The sequence below is a fragment of the Heterodontus francisci genome, unplaced genomic scaffold (assembly GCF_036365525.1).
Source record: "Heterodontus francisci isolate sHetFra1 unplaced genomic scaffold, sHetFra1.hap1 HAP1_SCAFFOLD_410, whole genome shotgun sequence".
Classification (NCBI taxonomy): Eukaryota; Metazoa; Chordata; class Chondrichthyes; order Heterodontiformes; family Heterodontidae; genus Heterodontus; species Heterodontus francisci.
In genome coordinates this window covers 663,342-681,671 of record NW_027140485.1, presented here as the reverse complement: position 1 = coordinate 681,671, position 18,330 = coordinate 663,342, and the positions used below count along the sequence as shown (strand labels likewise).

The following is an 18,330-nucleotide window of genomic DNA, read 5'->3' as shown; positions in this document are numbered from 1 at the left end:
GGGGATTGTGATGGCGGTGTCCGGGACATTGGGGCCATGGCCCAGAAAATGCCTCCAGGAGAGGCCTGCCAAGGGGTTTTATGCCAAGAAGGCCCCGCCCCATATTACTGGTGGCAGTGAGGCCTCATGGTGGTCCCCTGCCGCTCGGCGACGGGAGCAGGATTTAAAGATAGGTCATTAATGAATTAAAGATCCTGCTCCCATCGGCCATACCGCTGCCATATTCAGGTTGCCAGGACTCCTGCGCCTTCAGATCTCCAACTGGAGATCAGATGTGGGACACTGGTGGGGAAGGCAGAGGAGGTAAGTTTTCAGGGCAGGCAGGGGGAACAGAGTGAAACATTTCCTATTGGTCTCGGGAGTTGTGGAAAGGGGTGAGGTTCAAAGTTTATCAACTTTGGTGGGGGTCGGGGGGAGGTCAGGACCGAAAGGTAAGTTTTTTTTGCAGGGAGGGCAAATAATGATTTGTTTTGTCGTTGGGGGATGGTGGGAGAGGGTATCGAAACATTTATTAAATTTCCCATTTTATAACCACATTCCCTATAATTTAAAAGATTTAAATGAATTGGAAGGGCTTGAAGCCCTTTAAAAATGGCGCCGCACCTGCACGGTGGAGCGGACTCCGTTGCCGAGGACGGAACCCCCGCCCTCTCCCACGTCATCAGCGGCGGCAGTCAGCCCCGGCCATGTAAATGTGCCGACGCGCTAAATATTGTGGCAGCTCCGTGCAGTAAATGTTGCGTATGCGCCCCGCCATTTTTGAAGCTCGCCGCCGAGTGGGAAAAATTCAGCCCATTGTCTGTAAGGTATGATTCCGTGAGTATGACTATGTCAGGCTGTTGACTGACCAGTCTGTGGGACAGCTCTCCCAACTTTGGCACAAGCCCCCAGATGTTATTAAGGAGGACTTTGCAGGGTCCACAGGACTGGGTTTGCCATTCTCGTTTCCGATGCCTAGGTCGGGTGTTCGGTCCGGTTTCATTCCTTATTGACTTTGTAGCAGTTTGATACAACTGATTGGCTTGCTAGGCCTGTGGGTCTGGAGTCACATGTCAGCCAGATCTCTCCAACTGCCTGTTGATGCTTTCCCTTGATAATTGTTTCTAAAACCATACCACAACTGATGTTAAACTAACTAGCCTGTCGATGCTGGGATTGTCCTCACACCCTTTCCTGAAAACGGGGTCACATTTTCCATTCTCCAATCCTCTGGCATCTTCCCCATATTCAGGGAAGATTGGAAGATTATGGCAAGCCCTTCCACTATCTCCATCCCCACCTCTTTAACAACCTGGAATGCAAGCCAACTGGACCAGGTGACTTATCTACCCTAAACACAGCCAGCCTTTTTAGTACCTCCCACTTTGCAATTTTTATCCTGTTGACTCTCCTCTCTCCACTTTTACTGATATTTTTTCAGATTCCATTTCCTTAGAGAACACTGATACAAAGTATTCATTAAGTATTCTCGCCTTGCCCTGCGCTTCTAAGCATATATTACTCTCTTTGTCCCTAATAGGCCCCATTCCACCATTTACTCGCTTACTATTTATACGCCGGTAGAAGATTCCCTTTTACGTTGACTGCCATTCTATTCTCATGCTCTTTCTTTGCCAGTCTTATTTTCCTCTTTGTCTCCCCTCACAACTTATTGTATTTAGCCTGATTCTCACCTGATGAGTTCACCTGACATGTATCGCACACCCGCCTTTTTAGTTTCATCATAATCTCTATCTCCCTCATCATCCTAGGAGCTGTATTCTTGGTTCCCCTACCTTTCACCCTTATTGGAATGTTCCTAGCCAGTACCTGAAACATCTCTTCCTTAAAGATAACCTATTGTTCCAATACAGCTCTTCCCACCAGTCTGTTGTTCCATATTACCCTGGCTAGATCCCTTCTCATCGCGTTGAAATTAGCCCTCTTCCAATCTAGATATTCTACTGTATTTAGTTCCTTGCGTTTCTGCATTACTAGTCTAAACCATATAATATGATCACTCTTGCCCAAGTGCTCCCCCACAGACACTCGGTCCACTCGGCCCACCTCACTTCCCAGCACCAGATCCAGCAATGCCTCCTTTCTAGTTGGACTGAGAACATACTGATCAAGGAAGTTCTCCTGAATACATTTCAAAAATTCCTCCCCCTCCTTTCTCTTTACACTAACATTATCCCAATCGATATTTGGGTAATTAAAGTCCCCCAATATCACCACTCTATAGTTCTTGCACATCTCTGATTTCCTTGCAAATTTGCTCTTCTCTCTCTCTATTTGGAAGCCTGTAGAAAACCCCTAGTAAAGTGATCATACCCGTTTTACGCCACAACTCTAACCAGATGGATTCTGTCCTTGCCGTTTCAAGGACATCCCTTCTTTTCAACGCTACAATGTCCTCCATAATCAGGACTGCCACCCACCTCCATTTTTTCCTTCTCTATCCTTTCTGAACACTTTATATCCTTGTATATTAAGCACCCAGTCCTCACCATTTTTAAGCCACGTTTCCGTTGTCAACAACCTTATTCATCACACTTTGCATGTTTACACAGATGCATGTAATCTTGTCTTTGCATTTCTCGTAGTCCTTCTCAGTCCACTTCCAGCTAATACGAAACTACTCCCTTCTCTAATACTGTCCCACACTCTCACCCCATTTAATACTTTATTATTTCCTACTCCAGTGCAACCTATCTCTTCCAATTCTCTGTGCATCTTGGTGTTCCTCTCTTGTATTAACCCCTGGTTCCAACACCCCTGCCAAACCCCACCCCTGGAAGAAGAGTGGAAGAGCAGTAATGATAGGGAATTCGATAGTCAGGGGATCAGACAGGCGTTTCTGTGGCAGTAAATATGACTCCAGGATGATGTGTTGCCTCCCTGGTGCCAGGGCAAAGGATATCACGGAGCAGCTGCAGGACATCCTTCTGGGGGCGGGTGAATAGCCAGAGGTCATGGTCCACATTGGCAGCAATGACATAGGGTGGAAGAGGGATGAGGTCTTGAAAGCAGATTTTAGGGAGTTAGGAAGGAAATTAAAAAGCAGGACCTCCAAAGCAGTGCCCAGTGCCAAGTGCTAGTGAGCATAGGAATAGGAGGATTGATCGATTGAACACATGGCTGGAGAATTGGTGTAGGAGGGAGTGCATCAGACATCTGAGGCATTGGGACCGGTTGTGGGGCAGGTGGGACCTGTACAAGATAGATGGGCTACACCTTAACAGGACTGGAACTAACTAACAGGGAGATTTGTTAGGGAGGGTTTAAACCTGCTTGTCCGGGGGATGGGAACGTGAGGGGTAACTCAAATTGGAAGGAAGTGAAACTGGTAACAGGAGGTAGAAAAGTAGAAAGTGACATTAGAAGGCAGGTGAAACAAAGGCTTAGAATGCAAAATGTCAAGAAGACAAGTTTAAGGGCACTCGACCTGAGTGCACACAGCATTCGCAACAAGGTAGATGACTCGAAGGCCCAAATACAGGTAAATGGGTATGATCTAATTGCCATAACAAAAACGTGGCTACAGGGTGACCAAGACCGGGAACTGAATATTCGACATTTAGGAAGGACAGGCAAAAAGGAAAAGGAGGCCATGTTGCACTGATATGGGAAGGGATCAGTACATTAGTAAAGGAGGATCTCAGATCGGAAGAACAAAATGTGGAATCTGTTTGGGTTGAGCTAAGAAACAGCAAGGGGCAGCAAACATTGGTTGGAATGAGTTATAGGCCACCAAACAGTAGTGGTAGTGTGTGGGGCATGACATTAATCAAGACATTAGAGAAGCATGTGGCATGGGTAATACAGTAATCATGGGTGACTTAAATCTGCATATAGACTGGGTAAACCTAATGAGCACGAATGCTTTGGAGGACGAGTTTATGGAGTGTGTTAGGGATGGTTTTCTAGAGCAGTATGCTATTTTAGATCTATTATGTAATGAGAAAGGGCTAATTAATAATCTTGTAAAAGAACCTTTAGGGATGATATGATAGAATTTTACATTATGTTTGAAAGTGAAGTAGTTCAATCTGAAGCCAAGGTGTTAAATTTGAACAAAGGAAATTATGAAGATATGAGGAGCAAATTGGCTGAGGTGGATTGGGAAAATACATTAAAAGATATGACAGTACATAGGCAATGGATAGTCTTTAAAGAAATTTTACATAGTTTACAGGAACTATACATCCCTTCAAGGCAGAAAATTTCTCCTCATCTCAGTTGTTATGATCCTGTAGTTTTTTTTTCGGGAAATGTGGTGTGTCTTTAAGACAGCAAAGGATCAGTACTGCTTTAAGAATAATCAGGCCTCAGGAGTTACCAAGAAGGTGTATTCTCGTTGCCTTGGATACAGCCACTCGGACTGAGCATCGAGAGATACATTTGTTACAATTTAATTTTGAACTGGCTTTTAGCGCAAACAGCCTGTTCTAACAGGAGAAACAGAGAGACAGCTGTGTGTTAGCACCTGAAAGGAGAAACAGACCACTAAACTGAAGTAAGAGAATTTAGTCTGTTTATTTATTATCTCTCAAAAATCTAAAAAAGATAAGCCAAAACAGAGATCTCTGATAATTTAAATTGAAGAAAGGGAAGTTAGACTGTGACAATCTTTTACCCCTCAAAAACTTTAAAGTCAGATTGATTCTACTGAAAGTGTTTGCAAGTTGTTAATGAGGGGCTGAATGGCCTTCTGCTGTTCCTATTTCTTGTGTGTTATGTTCAGCCCCTTGGGCTGCAAGTGGGGTACAGGCTGGAAAAGACCAAATCCCTCCTCTGCATTCTACAAAACAGGGATTTCGCTGAAGCGATTAACAAACAGGAGCAATGCAACTGGCGCCTCTGTCAGGGTGAAGGACCGACTGGCAGCCCAGGGCTTTGCTCTGCGATGACTCCTAAGTCAATGTTTGCTGGAATAGTGTTATAAACTACTGGTTGGAGGAGAGGATGCAAGGCACTGAACAACATCTGTGTATCCATCTCATAGGCCCACTCTCTGAGCTCCGGGTGGAGTCTGTGGCATGGCAGGGCTCCCCAGGTACCATGGATGAGTGGGCATCTGCAGGCAAGACCTGTCAATTATTCCTGCTTCAGTTTCTGCACATTCATGTGTTTTGTGTCACCGGAGAAGGAAAGCATCACTTACTGCTGGAATTAGACTACGGACTGTTCTACTGTGGAAGAACCTTTTTCTCCCCATCGGACGGCTGTGAGGACTTCAAGTAACACTGGACCATAAATTTGCAAGGACTCTTAATTTTTTCTATTTTAATGTTGTTTATATCTTCATAGTGTTTAAGAAATTAGTTTTTCTAATTAAACAGTTAAGTTGTTGATTTAAAGACACCTGGTTTGGTTAGCCTCATTCGGGGATTAATGGATGGTACAATTTGGCTGGGTCATTCTTTTATTTGGAAAGTTTAAAATGATATGTTAGGTGATCTGTGGAGGGATGGGATTGAATTAACAGTGCACTTCTCTAACCACGATCAAAATCGTATATTTTGATTGGGGGCTTTGACTGGAGCAGTCGGTCATAACACTGTCTTAAATGGCTTCCTCCTTATTTTAAAATTGTGTCCCCTGGTTTTAGACTCCCCAGCCAGGGGAAACATCTTAGCTCCATACCATTGCCCATCCCTGACCCTGCCTCAGCTCATCTGCTGCTGAAATCCTTCTCTGTGCTTTTGTCACCTCCAGATTCAACTATTCAAATACGCTCCTGGATGGCCTTCCATGTTCTACCCTCCATAATCCTCAATTCATCCAAAACTCTACTGACCGTGTCCTAACTCGTACCAATCCCCATTCACCCATTACCCCTGTGCTTGCTAAACTACATTGGCTCCCAGTGCAGCAATGCTTTGATTTTAGAATTCTCATCTTGTTCAAATCCCTCCATGGCCTCACCCCTTATCGAAAGGAATGTAATTGAAACATCGCGCGCATCTTGCCCAGAAGCACTAGACACCAACACATGCCTGTCTTTCTTCGAATTAATGATCAGTGCTGATGTGTGATTATTCATTAGAGTCGAGGAGACTTTCATCAATGACTGTGGGTGGATTTCAACTCCAGCTCACAATGGTTAAAGGACTGTGCTAAATAATGCTGCCACTTACTACCTAGTCCAGAACTGGACAGGAATGAGGAGTGGGGATTGGGAGGAGAGATAATCAATCATAGAAACATAGAAAATAGGAGCAGGAGTAGGCCATTCAGCCCTTCGAGCCTGCACTGCCATTCAATACGATCATGGCTGATCGCCCAAGCTCAGTAACCTGTTCCCGCTTTCTCTCTGTATCCCTTGATCCCTCTAGCCCTAAGAACTATATCTAACTCTTTCTTGAATATATTTAATGAATTGGCCTCAACTGCTTTCTGTGGTAGAGAATTCCACAGGTTCACCACTCTCTGGGTGAAGAAATCCCTCCTCATCTCAGTCCTAAATGGCTTACCCCTTATCCTTAGACTGTGACCCCTTATCCTGGACCCGCCATCGGGAACATCCTTCCTGCATCTAGTCTGTCCAGTCCTGTTAGAATTTTGTAGGTTTCTGTGAGATCCCCTCTCATTCTTCTAAACTCTAGTGAATACAAGCCTAATCGACCCAATCTCTCTTCATACGTCAGTCCTGCCATCCCAGGAATCAGTCTGGTGAACCTTCGCTGCACTCCCTCCAATGCAAGAACATCCTTCCTCAGATAAGGAGACCAAAACTGCACACAATACTCCAGATGTGGTCTCACCCAGGCCTTGTATAATTGCAGCAAGACATCCTTGCTCCTGTACTCGAATCCTCTCGCTATGAAGGCCAACATACCATTTGCTTTCTTAACTGCCTGCTGCACCTGCATGCTTACTTTCAGCGACTGGTGCACAAGGACACCCAGGTCTCGCTGCACCTCCCCCTTTCCCAATCTATCGCCGTTCAGATAATAATCTGCCTTTCTGTTTTTGCCACCAAAGTGGTTAACTTCACATTTATCCACATTATACTGCATCTGTCATGTATTTGCCCACTTACTCAACCTGATCAAATCACACTGGAGCTTCTCTGCATCCTCCTCACAGCTCACACTCCCACCGAGCTTTGTGACATCTGCAAACTTTGATATATTACATTTAATTCCCTCATCTATATCATTAATATATATTGTAATAGCTGGGGTCCTAGCACTGATCCCTGCAGTACCCCACTAGTCACTGCCTGCCACTCGGAAAAAGACCTGTTTATTCCTACTGTTTGTTTCCTGTCTGCTAATCAGTTCTCTATCCATGTCAGTACCTTACCCACAATCCCATGTGCTTTAATTTTTCACACTAATCTCTTATGTGGGACCTTATCGAAAGCCTTCTGAAAGTCCAAAGACACCACATCCTCTGGTTCTCCCTTATCTATTATACTAGTTACATCCTCAAAAAATTCCAGTAGATTTGTCAAGCATGATTTCCCTTTTGTAAATCCATCATATATAATGATAATAATTATAAAATATTAATAATAGAAATTTATGTCATGGAAGGACATCATCTGGCCCATCCTAACTGTAATATCCAGCCTAATCGCACTTTCCAGTTCTCAGTCCATTGCCCTGTAGGTTATGGCACTCCAAATGCATATCCAAGTATTTCTATCAATCTGGAAGGATCTCCAGAGAAATGGGTTTGATTCTGTCACAATATTGTGAAAATCCCACTTCCTCCCTATTAAATTTGCCAATGACATGGGCACAGATCATATTTTTCCCCAAAAAAGCAAAATTAGCACAGAACCCAACTGGCTCCTATCAGAGTATGATTTCATGTGATCAAAACATTCTTGATTATAGTCTGGCATAGAAAAGCTACACTGCAAATTCCATTTAGTCTTAAACTGCTCTCCCAGGACGGCACAGTGGCGCAGTGGTTAGCACCGCAGCCTCATGGCTCCAGCGACCCGGGTTCAATTCTGGGTACTGCCTGTGTGGAGTTTGCAAGTTCTCCCTGTGTCTGCGTGGGTTTCCTCTGGGTGCTCCGGTTTCCTCCCACATGCCAAAGACTTGCAGGTTGGTAGGTTAATTGGCCATTATAAATTGCCCCTAGTATAGGTAGGTGGTAGGGGAATATAGGGACAGGTGGGGATGTGGTAGGGATATGGAATTAGTGTAGGATTAGTAAAAATGGGTGGTTGATGGTTCGCACAGACTCAGTGGGCCGAAGGGCCTGTTTCAGTGCTGTATCTCTAAACTACTCTGCAGCCTCTCAAAGACCAGAAGTTGTAGTGAGATTGTGACATAGCAACATAGTAATATAGTACCTTTTCAGGCAGAAGATCACCTTCAGTCCATCCAGATAATAATCCAGAATCCTATTTTGACCAGAATCTGTCACGCTCCTTCTTGAAACCCATTGAGGTTTCCTGTTTCATAGATGTCACTCACCAATGTACTTTACACTCTAGTGTTGACTGTACTTACACTGGAGTGGGCCTTAGTCTGGGCTGCGTATACAGAATGAGTCAATGACAGTTAATACTCACTCAGGCACTGAGAACATGGTCTGCGTACCGACAATAAACAGCACCACGATGAAGGAGCAGACCAAGTTAGACGCAAAAACCTCATCTCGTACCTTGCGATACTGAATATCAAAAAGAACATACAGTGAGTGCCCAGAATACTGACTTCATTTAGTGATCAGAGCCACATCATAACACTGGCTATGCCATTTAGAAAAAGAACACAGGCTCTCTACGTACTGAGACATAAGGCATTACCCGTCAGCCTTCTGCTCTCAAACCAGAAAGCTGAAAACTCCATGCACCCCGACAAACCCCAGAAAATGCTCTCATCACTCAATACAGTTCCTCAGAGTGTTAATGTACACTATTTCTTCCAGCCCTGCTCAGACTGGCAGTGAGAGACTGGGAGACAGATGGGTGAAAGCAATGGAGACAGAGGACAGAGCGATTGGGAAACTGAGAAGCAGTTGGGAGAATGAATAGAGAGAGCTGATCAGTGATGAAGAGGTTAAAATATACAGGAAAGGAAAACTGTGTGGAGCAGCTTAGTGCATGCCTGAGAGCAAACTAGAGCACTCAGCATCACATTCATTTACAGATGGGGGTTCAGTAGCATAGAATTTGTGTTACTAGACTAGTAATCCAGAAGCTTTGACTAATGATCTGGCAGACGTGACTTCAAATCTCACCACAGAAGCTGGAGACCGTCTTTTGGATGAGACCTTAAACCGAGGTCCTGTCTGCCTTCCCAAGTGGACGTAAAAGATTCCCATGATACCGCTTTAAAGGAGCAGTGAAGTTAGCCCTGATGTCCTGGCAAATATATATCCCACAATCAACATCACAAAAACAAATTATCTGGTCATTACCATACTACTGTTTGTGGGAGCTTGCTGTGTGCAAAGTGACTTCACTTCAAAAAGAACTTCATTGTAAAGCACTTTGGGACGTCCTGAGGTCATGAAAAGGTGCTACATAAATGCAAGTTTTCAATTATTTTAAATTAAATAAATCTGGAATTAACAAAATAAGCTCGTCTCAGTAGTGGTGACCATGAAACTACCAGGTTGTCATTAAAAACCCATCTAGTTCACTAATATCCTTTAGCCAAGAAAATCTGCCAGCCTTACCCAGTCTGGCCTACATGGGACGAAGTGTCATCGAGCTGAAACACTGGGCTGAATTTTATGGGCCCCCTCGGGATGGGAGCGGAGGCTTGGGAAGAAAAGGGAGATAGGTCCATATTAATGTATTGGAAGGCAGGGAATGGAGTGCCCATTGCCTTCCCGACACCTTCCAATTTAGTCCAGGACTGGGAAGGCCGAGGATGGCACTGCCAGCCTTCCGATGGCCAGTAGCTCTTGGAGGCTGACCTGCTGAGTATTTCCAGCATTTTCTGTTTTTATTAACTATTTCTGCTGGTTGCAAAGTCTAGGACTAGAGGATATAGTCGAAAATCTAGAGCCAGACCTTTCAGGAATGAAATTAAGAAACACTTCTACATGCAAAAGGTTGTAGAAGTTTTGAACTTTCTTCTGCAAATGGCCATTGATCCTAGATCAATTATTAAATTTAAGTCAGAGATTAATAGATTTTATTAATCAAAGTTATCAACAGATTTGGAGAAAAGGGTCCAATATATGGAATTAGGTCACAAATCAGTCTCAAGTGCAACAGGCTCAAGACATAGCCTACTCTAGATTAGAGAGGAGATGTGAACATTTCTTTTCCACCCAGAGGGTAGTGGGGGGTCAGGAACTCACTGCCTGAAAGGGTAGTAGAGGCAGAAACCCTCAACTCATTTAAAAAGTGTCGGGATATGCACCTCAAATGTTGTAACCTGCAGGGCTACAGACCAAATGTTGGAAGGTTGGATTGGACTGGGTAGCTCATTTTTTTGACTGGTGCAGGCACGATGGGCCAAGTGGCCTCTCGTAAACTTTCTATGATTCGATGATTATACTCCTGTTCCTATTACTGAGAATCAGATGGATTTGATGTGTCAGTCATCTTTTTCCTGTTCCCAAAAATTCTCCTGTTCGTCATGTATTTGTTAGAAATTCTCTGGTGGCTATTTAAAACAAGCAGAGCCCTTGAGGATTGATTGAAAAGATACAAATTCCAGCACAGAGCATAAATCTCTGAACGCAGAGTATTACATTTCCATCTTAGCTTTACTGAAGCCATTTCATAAGCAAGGATTTTTCCCACCTCAGTTGGATTTGCTTAGAGAATGGAAGAAAAAGCAGCCAATCGTGTAGTTCACACAACGGATGCAGATGGGTGGAGAAGCAGGTCTCCCCTGCCTTGAAAGGCTTATTGCTCTGATAGACATTCACAGGGATGGAAATTAGAAAAAAATTAATTGAAAAAGCCAAATAGGTGCAACAAGGGGACAAAATCTGGGGACCAAAAATATTAGGTTGAGCCATTTTGCAGACCTCATTTGGCAGTCACCTCAAACAGGCATTACATAGATAAATGAGCAGCTTGAATGTTTGTTTTAAACCCCGCTGGTAAATTGGATAAGGATGAAAAAAGCTCACAGAAATAATGTTTATTTCTGGCTGGCCCCAGGTCTCCCAGTCAGAGTGCACTTTGTGCGTGTAACTCATTTCAAGCCCAAAAACACGCCACAAGGAATTTCCAACCCCTTTGCCCACATATACTGGTCTTGCAATCATTGGACTATATTTGAGTCAAACTATAATTCACACCTTCAAACAGGCACCCAACAAGATGCAGTCGTATTACCTTCCTTTCAATATCAGAGTCTTTAAAAGCCAGTGTGAACTCATTAATGTAGGCAGCCCGCAGCTTGTCACTGCTGCGCACCTCAATGGCATGCTCGACTCTCTTGTTGATTTCCTCAAACCTGGGGGATGTGGGAACCTTGGCCAAGTTCTTGTCGGATTTATGAGATTGTTTTCTCAGCAGACCTGCCATGATCTGGAGGAGTAACAAAAAGGAAAAGAAGCACCTGAAAGTTCTTAACTATGTACCATCGTGGAGCAGAGGGAGAGCCAGTTATAGAACTAGTGGCTTAATTAGTGTGGACTGAGAGTTATGAGGTCATACACATCAGGAGGGTGTCAGCTTCAATCCCCCCTTTCTGTGCTTAGTTCACCGACCTCAGGTTGAGGTACCACTAGCACTGGCTGTGACTCAGCTGGCAGAGCTCACACCTCTCCATCAGAAGGTCATAGATTCAAAGCCCCACTCAGGAGACTTGAGCAAAATCCAGGCTGACACTCCCAGTGCAGCACTTCCTCAGTACTGGAGTGTCAGAGATGGTGGCTTTTGGATGTGACATCAAATTGAGGCACCTTCTGCTCTCTCAGGTGGATATAAAACATTACATGGCACTATTTTGAAAAAAAGCAGGTGTGTTCTCTCTGTGCCCCAGTCAATATTTATCCTCTCAATCAACATCGCCAGAAAACAGATTATCTGATCATTTATCTCATTGCTGTTTGTAGGATCTTGTTGTGCTCAAACCTGCTGCTACCTTACAACAGTGACTACACTTCAGAAGGTGCTTCATTGGGTGTGAAGTGCTTTGGGAATCCTGATGTTGCTTTCTTTACAATTGGCCTCACTGTGCCATGGAGTAGGGAAGAGGAAAAATCAGTCAAAGGTCCAGTCTCTGATCAAGTGAGCCCTGTTGCAAATGACATGGATGTGCTTGGATTCAGGCCTCACCTTCCATTGGTCCATTCCCCACAACCTCCCCATGACTCACTACCAGTCAAAACCGGTGTCCCCATCTTACCCCTCCCAGTTTGGCCAGGTGGTCAGCATACTGCACAGTTCACAATCTCAGTCTTTTCAATAGTTTGTCTTGTCCAATCCACACTGTTTAGTTTAAAGGTATATTGTTGATTACTCTTTCCCAATCACATCCCAAGGACTAAAAGGGAATCACAGTGACACGGTGCTGTGCAGCTGCCAAAGGACAGCTGGAGGGCAAAAATAATCCTGGAGGCTATCTGATTTTACTCACGTTAGTCAAGCCAATTATTCTGTTGAAGGGATGGTCAAGCCTCCATGGGGTCTCAGTCTCCATGAGGTGCATCAGACTGGCATCAATGTGAAAAGTGCTGCTGAATATGGTCTCTGTTCTCCTACGCTCAAAGAGTGTTCTTGGAGGCGCAGTATCTGATTTCGCAATGCTGACTCGTAATCGGGGCAGTTCCCCATAGATATCATCGTTCTGCTCGATGAAGAAAGTTTTAATATTATACTGCTCCAAGAAAGCATTGCGTTCTTGGCCATGACCTGCTACAGTTTCATAGTAACCACCCAAGCAGTTCAAGGTTGCTTCAGAGATGTGGATGCGCCTGAGACACAAGAGACAACATTTTTTTAAAACCTTATTTTACAAATTTATCACAACTGCTTCTTTCTCTCTGCCCATCTCTCAGCTACATCTTTTCTCCCTATCTATCTGATTGCTTCCCCATCTCTTTCATGATCTCTTTCTGCCTCCCATTCACTGTCTCTCTCTAACAATTGGTAACTGTTTTTCAGTTACTCGCTATCCATTGTAGTTGCCCCTTAGTTGCTCTACCCCAGAATATTGAGGGAGGCAAGGGAAGAAATTGCTGGGGCCTTGACAGAAATCTTTGTATCCTCATTGGCTACAGGTGAGGTCCCAGAGGACTGGAGAATAGAACAAAGAACAGTACAGCACGGGAACAGGCCACTCGGCCCTCCAAGCCTGCGCCGATCTTGATGCCTGTCTAAACTAAAACCTTCTGCACTTCCGGGGCCCATATCCCTCTATTTCCTTCCTATTCATGTATTTGTCAAGATGCCTCTTAAACATCACTATTGTACCTGCTTCCACCACCTCCCCTGGCAGCAAGTTCCAGGCACTCACCACCCTCTGTGTAAAGAACTTGCCTCGCACATCCCCTCTAAACTTTGCCCCTCTCACCTAAACCTATGTCCCCTAGTAACTGACTCTTCCACTCTGGGAAAAAGCTTCTGACTATCCACTCTGTCCATGCCGCTCATAACTTTGTAAACCTCTATCATGTCGCCCCTCCATCTCCGTTGTTCCAGTGAAAACAATCCGAGTTTATCCAACCTCTCCTCATAGCTAATGCCCTCCAGACCAGGCAACATCCTGGTAAACCTCCTCTGTACCCTCTCCAAAGCCTCCACGTCCTTCTGGTAGTGTGGTGAACAGAATTGCACGCAATATTCTAAGTGTGGCCTAACTAAGGTTCTGTACAGTTGCAGCATGACTTGCCAATTTTTATACTCTATGCCCCGACCGATGAAGGCAAGCATGCCGTATGCCTTCTTGACTACCTTACCCACCTGCGTTGCCACTTTCAGTGACCTGTGGACCTGTACGCCCAGATCTCTCTGCCTGTCAATACTCCTAAGGGTTCTGCCATTTATTGTATACTTCCCACCTGCATTAGACCTTCCAAAATGCATTACCTCACATTTGTCCGGATTGAACTCCATCTGCCATTTCTCCGCCCAAGTCTCCAACCGATCTATATCCTGCTGTATCCTCTGACAATCCTCATCATTATCCGCAACTCCACCAACCTTTGTGTCGTCCGCAAACTTACTAATCAGACCAGCTCCATTTTCCTCCAAATCATTTATATATACTACAAAAAGCAAAGGTCCCAGCACTGATCCCTGCGGAACACCACTAGTCACATCCCTCCATTCAGAAAAACACCCTTCCACTGCTACCCTCTGTCTTCTATGACCGAGCCAGTTCTGTATCCATCTTGCCAGCTCACCGCTGATCCCGTGTGACTTCACCTTTTGTACCAGTCTGCCATGAGGGACCTTGTCAAAGGCTTTACTGAAATCCGTATAGATAACACCCACTGCCCTTCCTTCATTAATCATCTTCGTCACTTCCTCAAAAAACTCAATCAAATTAGTGAGGCACAACCTCCCCTTCACAAAACCATGCTGCCTCTCGCTAATAAGTTCGTTTGTTTCCAAATGGGAGTGAATCCTGTCCCGAAGAATCCTCTCTTAATAATTTCCCTACCACTGACATAAGGCTCACCGGCCTATAATTTCCTGGATTCTCCTTGCTACCCTTCTTAAACAAAGGAACAACATTGGCTATTCTCCAGTCCTCTGGGACCTCACCTGTAGCCAATGTTGTTCCTTTGTATACAGTAAATGGCAGAACCCTGAGGAGTATTGACAGGCAGAGAGATCTGGGCGTACAGGTCCACAGGCCACTGAAAGTGGCAACGCAGGTGGATAAGATAGTCAAGAAGGCATACGGCATGCTTGCCTTCATCGGTCGGGGCATAGAGTATAAAAAGTGGCAAGTCATGCTGCAACTGTACGTAAGTTTAGTTAGGCCACACTTAGAATATTGCGTGCAATTCTGGTCGCCACACTACCAGAAGGACGTGGAGGCTTTGGAGAGGGTACAGAAGAGGTTTACCAGGATGTTGCCTGGTCTGGAGGGCATTAGCTATGAGGAGAGGTTGGATAAACTCGGATTGTTTTCAATGGAACGACGGAGGTGGAGGGGCGACATGATAGAGGTTTACAAAGTTATGAGCGGCATGGACAGAGTGGATAGTCAGAAGCTTTTTCCCAGGGTGGAAGAGTCAGTTACTAGGGGACATAGGTTCAAGGTGCGAGGGTCAAAGTTTAGAGGGGATGTGCAAGGCAAGTTCTTTACACAGAGGGTGGTGAGTGCCTGGAACTTGCTGCCAGGGTAGGTGGTGGAAGCAGATACGATAGCGACGTTTAAGAGACATCTTGACAAATACATGAATAGGAAGGGAATAGAGGGATACGGTCCCTGGAAGTGCAGAAGGTTTTAGTTTAGGCAGGCATCAAGATCGGCGCAGGCTTGGAGGGCCGAATGGCCTGTTCCTGTTCTGTACTGTTCTTTGTTTTTGTTTGTTGACTCTAGACCCTTTGTTTGTCCTCTCTTTGTCCCTCTCGGTCTCCAGTCACTCAATGTCCCAGGTCTCTGTTTCAGTCTCTCTCTCTGCACCTCTGACTGCTCTCTTGATAGTGCTGTATCTCTCTATGACGCTATGACTTTCTGTCTTCTGATCTATTCTCTCTCTGTCTGACTGTTACACTCTATCCCTCAGTCACGCATTTAAAAAAAAAAATTCTTTCATGGGATGTGTGCATCACTGGCAAGACCAGCATTTACTGCCTATCCCAAATTGCTTTCGAACTGAGTGACCTGCTAAGCCATTTCAGGGGGCAATTTAGAGTCAACCACATTGCTGTGGGTCTGGAGTCACATGTAGGCCAGACCAGGTAAGGACGGCAGATTTCCTTCCCTAAAGGACATTAGTGAACCAGATGGGTTTTCATGACAAACAATAATAACTGCATAGCACCATTACCAGGACTAGCTTTCAATTACAGATTTTTATGAATGAATTGTATTTAAATCCCACTTGCTGTGCTGGAATTTGAACCCATGTCCCCAGGGAATTAGCCTGGCCTTTTAGGCACTAGCCCAGTAACATTACCACTACACCACCATCTCTCCTTCCTGTACAGCAGCTGCTCTCCATCATTCAGATTTTCTCTGTTCATTAGTTACATTGGGCTGAGTTTTGTTCTGAAGACAGGGGTCCGGCAGTGGGCCGGAAGGTGGCGGGAAACCTTGCCTTGCCCCTCAATGGAACTGCCTTTGCAATTCCATAGTGAGCTGCCCACTGTCCCTTTAAGGGACTTGCTCCTGCTTCCAAAAGCTAAGGGCCAATCGGAAGGCTGGCAGCTCTGCAGTGTCAGCAGCGCCACTGGGAGCATTGGCCACAAGAGAGGAGGACACCCCGGGAGAGATGAGTGGGGTCAGGTTCGCCGGGGCCATTCAGACAGGCCCTGGTGACAGGGTGGGTAGGGGCTCTAGCTGGGGTGGTGGCAATTGCTGCCGGGGTAGTGACCATCTGGGTGTCTGGATTGTCCCCAAAGGAGGGACCCCATGACCCCGCTAGGAGGCCGCCAGTATTTACTGCATTGCATTAAATTGAGACGGAGGTGGGAAGTGGCACGTAAGTGGCCATTAATTGGCCTGGGGAAGGTAGGCCGCCCTCGGCCTTCCCTGCCCTGGACTAAATTGGAAGACATTGGGAAGGCGACAAACACTGCGACCCACCACCACCTCCTCCCCCAATCTTCCGACACAATTTTATGGGGGCCCCGCCTCCATTTCCTGTCCTGAGGCGGCCCATAAAATTCAGCCCATTGACTTTCCATTGAATTTCAGACACACTGTCCTTCGGCTGCCCTCCTTTTCTCAGTCTCTCTCTCACAGACCCCCAACCCCATGCTCTCCGTCCCGCCATCACCTATTTTCAGTGTCAGCTGTGGCTTAGTGAGCAGCACTCTCACCTATAAATCAGAAGGTTCTGGGTTCAAGTCCCACTCCACTTGACCACAAAGATTTAGGCAGCTTTTTCTGAAGCAGCGATAGTGCGAGCGAGGTATCAGCTGGGAAGGTGAGTTTCAGCTTAAAGTAAATTACCTTTTGTTTCGGCGGACCAGGGGAATGCTGGGTAAGTAAACCTATATATTTGGGCAGTGGCTAAACCCGAAACACTACACGTGTAGTGTCTCCCACCAATCCTCCTCCTCTAACCAAAAAAAAGGACTCTTGCGTGGAGGGTTTGGTGAGGTAAGGAATTCCTTTTTTTAAAATCTCTGTTGTCAATTTAGAGCAGAGGGGATGGAAGCTAGGGCAGTTGCATGCTCCTCTTGCAGGATGTGGGAGGTAAGGGTCACCACTAGTGTCCCTGCTGACTTCACCTGTGAGAAGTGCACCCAACTCCAGCTCCTCGCAGATCGCGTTAGGGAACTGGAGCTGGAGCTGGATGAACTTCGGATCATTCGGGAGGCTGAGGGGGTGATAGCGAGCAGTTATAGGGAAGTAGTGACACCTAAGTTACAGGATAAAGGTAGCTGGGTGACCGTCAGGGGAGGGAAAGGGAATCGGCGCACAGTGCAGGGATCCCCTGTGGCCGTTCCCCTCAATAATACGTATACCGTTTTGGATACGGTTGGGGGGGGGGGGACCTACCAGAGGAAAGCCACAGTGGCCAGGTCTCTGGCACTGAGCCTGGCTCAGTGGCTCAGAAGGGAAGGGGGGAGAATAGGAGAGCGATAGTGATAGGAGATTCAATGGTTAGAGGAACAGACAGGAGATTCTGTGGTCGCGAACGAGACTCCCGGATGGTATGTTGCCTCCCGGGTGCCAGGGTCAGGGATGTCTCGGATCAAGTCTATAGGATTCTTAAGGGGGAGCAGCCAGAGGTCGTGGTACATATCGGGACCAATGACATAGCTAGGAAAAGGGATGAGGACCTGAAAAGTGAATATAGGGAGTTAGGTTGGAAGTTGAAAGGCAGGACGAGCAGAGTAGTAATCTCAGGATTGTTACCGGTGCCACGTGCTAGTGAGGCTAGAAACAGGGAGCGAGTGCAGCTGAACACGTGGCTACAGAGCTGGTGTAGGAGGGAGGGATTCAGATATGTGGAACATTGGGATACCTTCTGGGGAAGGTGGGACCTGTACAAGAAGGACGGGTTGCATCTGAACTGGAGGGGCACCAATATCCTGGGCGGGAGGTTTGCTAGAGCTCTTCGGGAGGGTTTAAACTAGTTTGGCAGGGGGATGGGAACCGGAGCTACGGATCAGTGGATGGGGTAGCTGTTGAACAGGCAGATACCGAGTGCAGAGAGTCTGTGAGGAAGGTTAGACAATTGACACGACAAAGTTGCAGCCAGTATGATGGGTTGAAGTGTGTCTATTTTAACGCAAGAAGTGTCAGGAATAAGGGTGATGAACTTCGAGCA

At 45.8% G+C, this 18,330-nt stretch overlaps 1 protein-coding gene across 1 annotated transcript in view; it reads right to left on the bottom strand.

Annotated features, from left to right (window-relative positions):
• Positions 1-18,330, bottom strand: part of LOC137359980 (adenylate cyclase type 8-like) — a 264,866-nt gene that overhangs the window by 121,650 nt on the left and 124,886 nt on the right. The window contains exons 7-10 of the mRNA XM_068025574.1: positions 12,507-12,843; positions 11,379-11,452; positions 1,885-2,083; positions 604-705 (exon numbers count right to left, since the gene is read on the bottom strand). Coding sequence (XP_067881675.1) covers positions 604-705; positions 1,885-2,083; positions 11,379-11,452; positions 12,507-12,843 — 712 coding nt within the window. The remainder of the gene's footprint in view (positions 1-603; positions 706-1,884; positions 2,084-11,378; positions 11,453-12,506; positions 12,844-18,330) is intronic.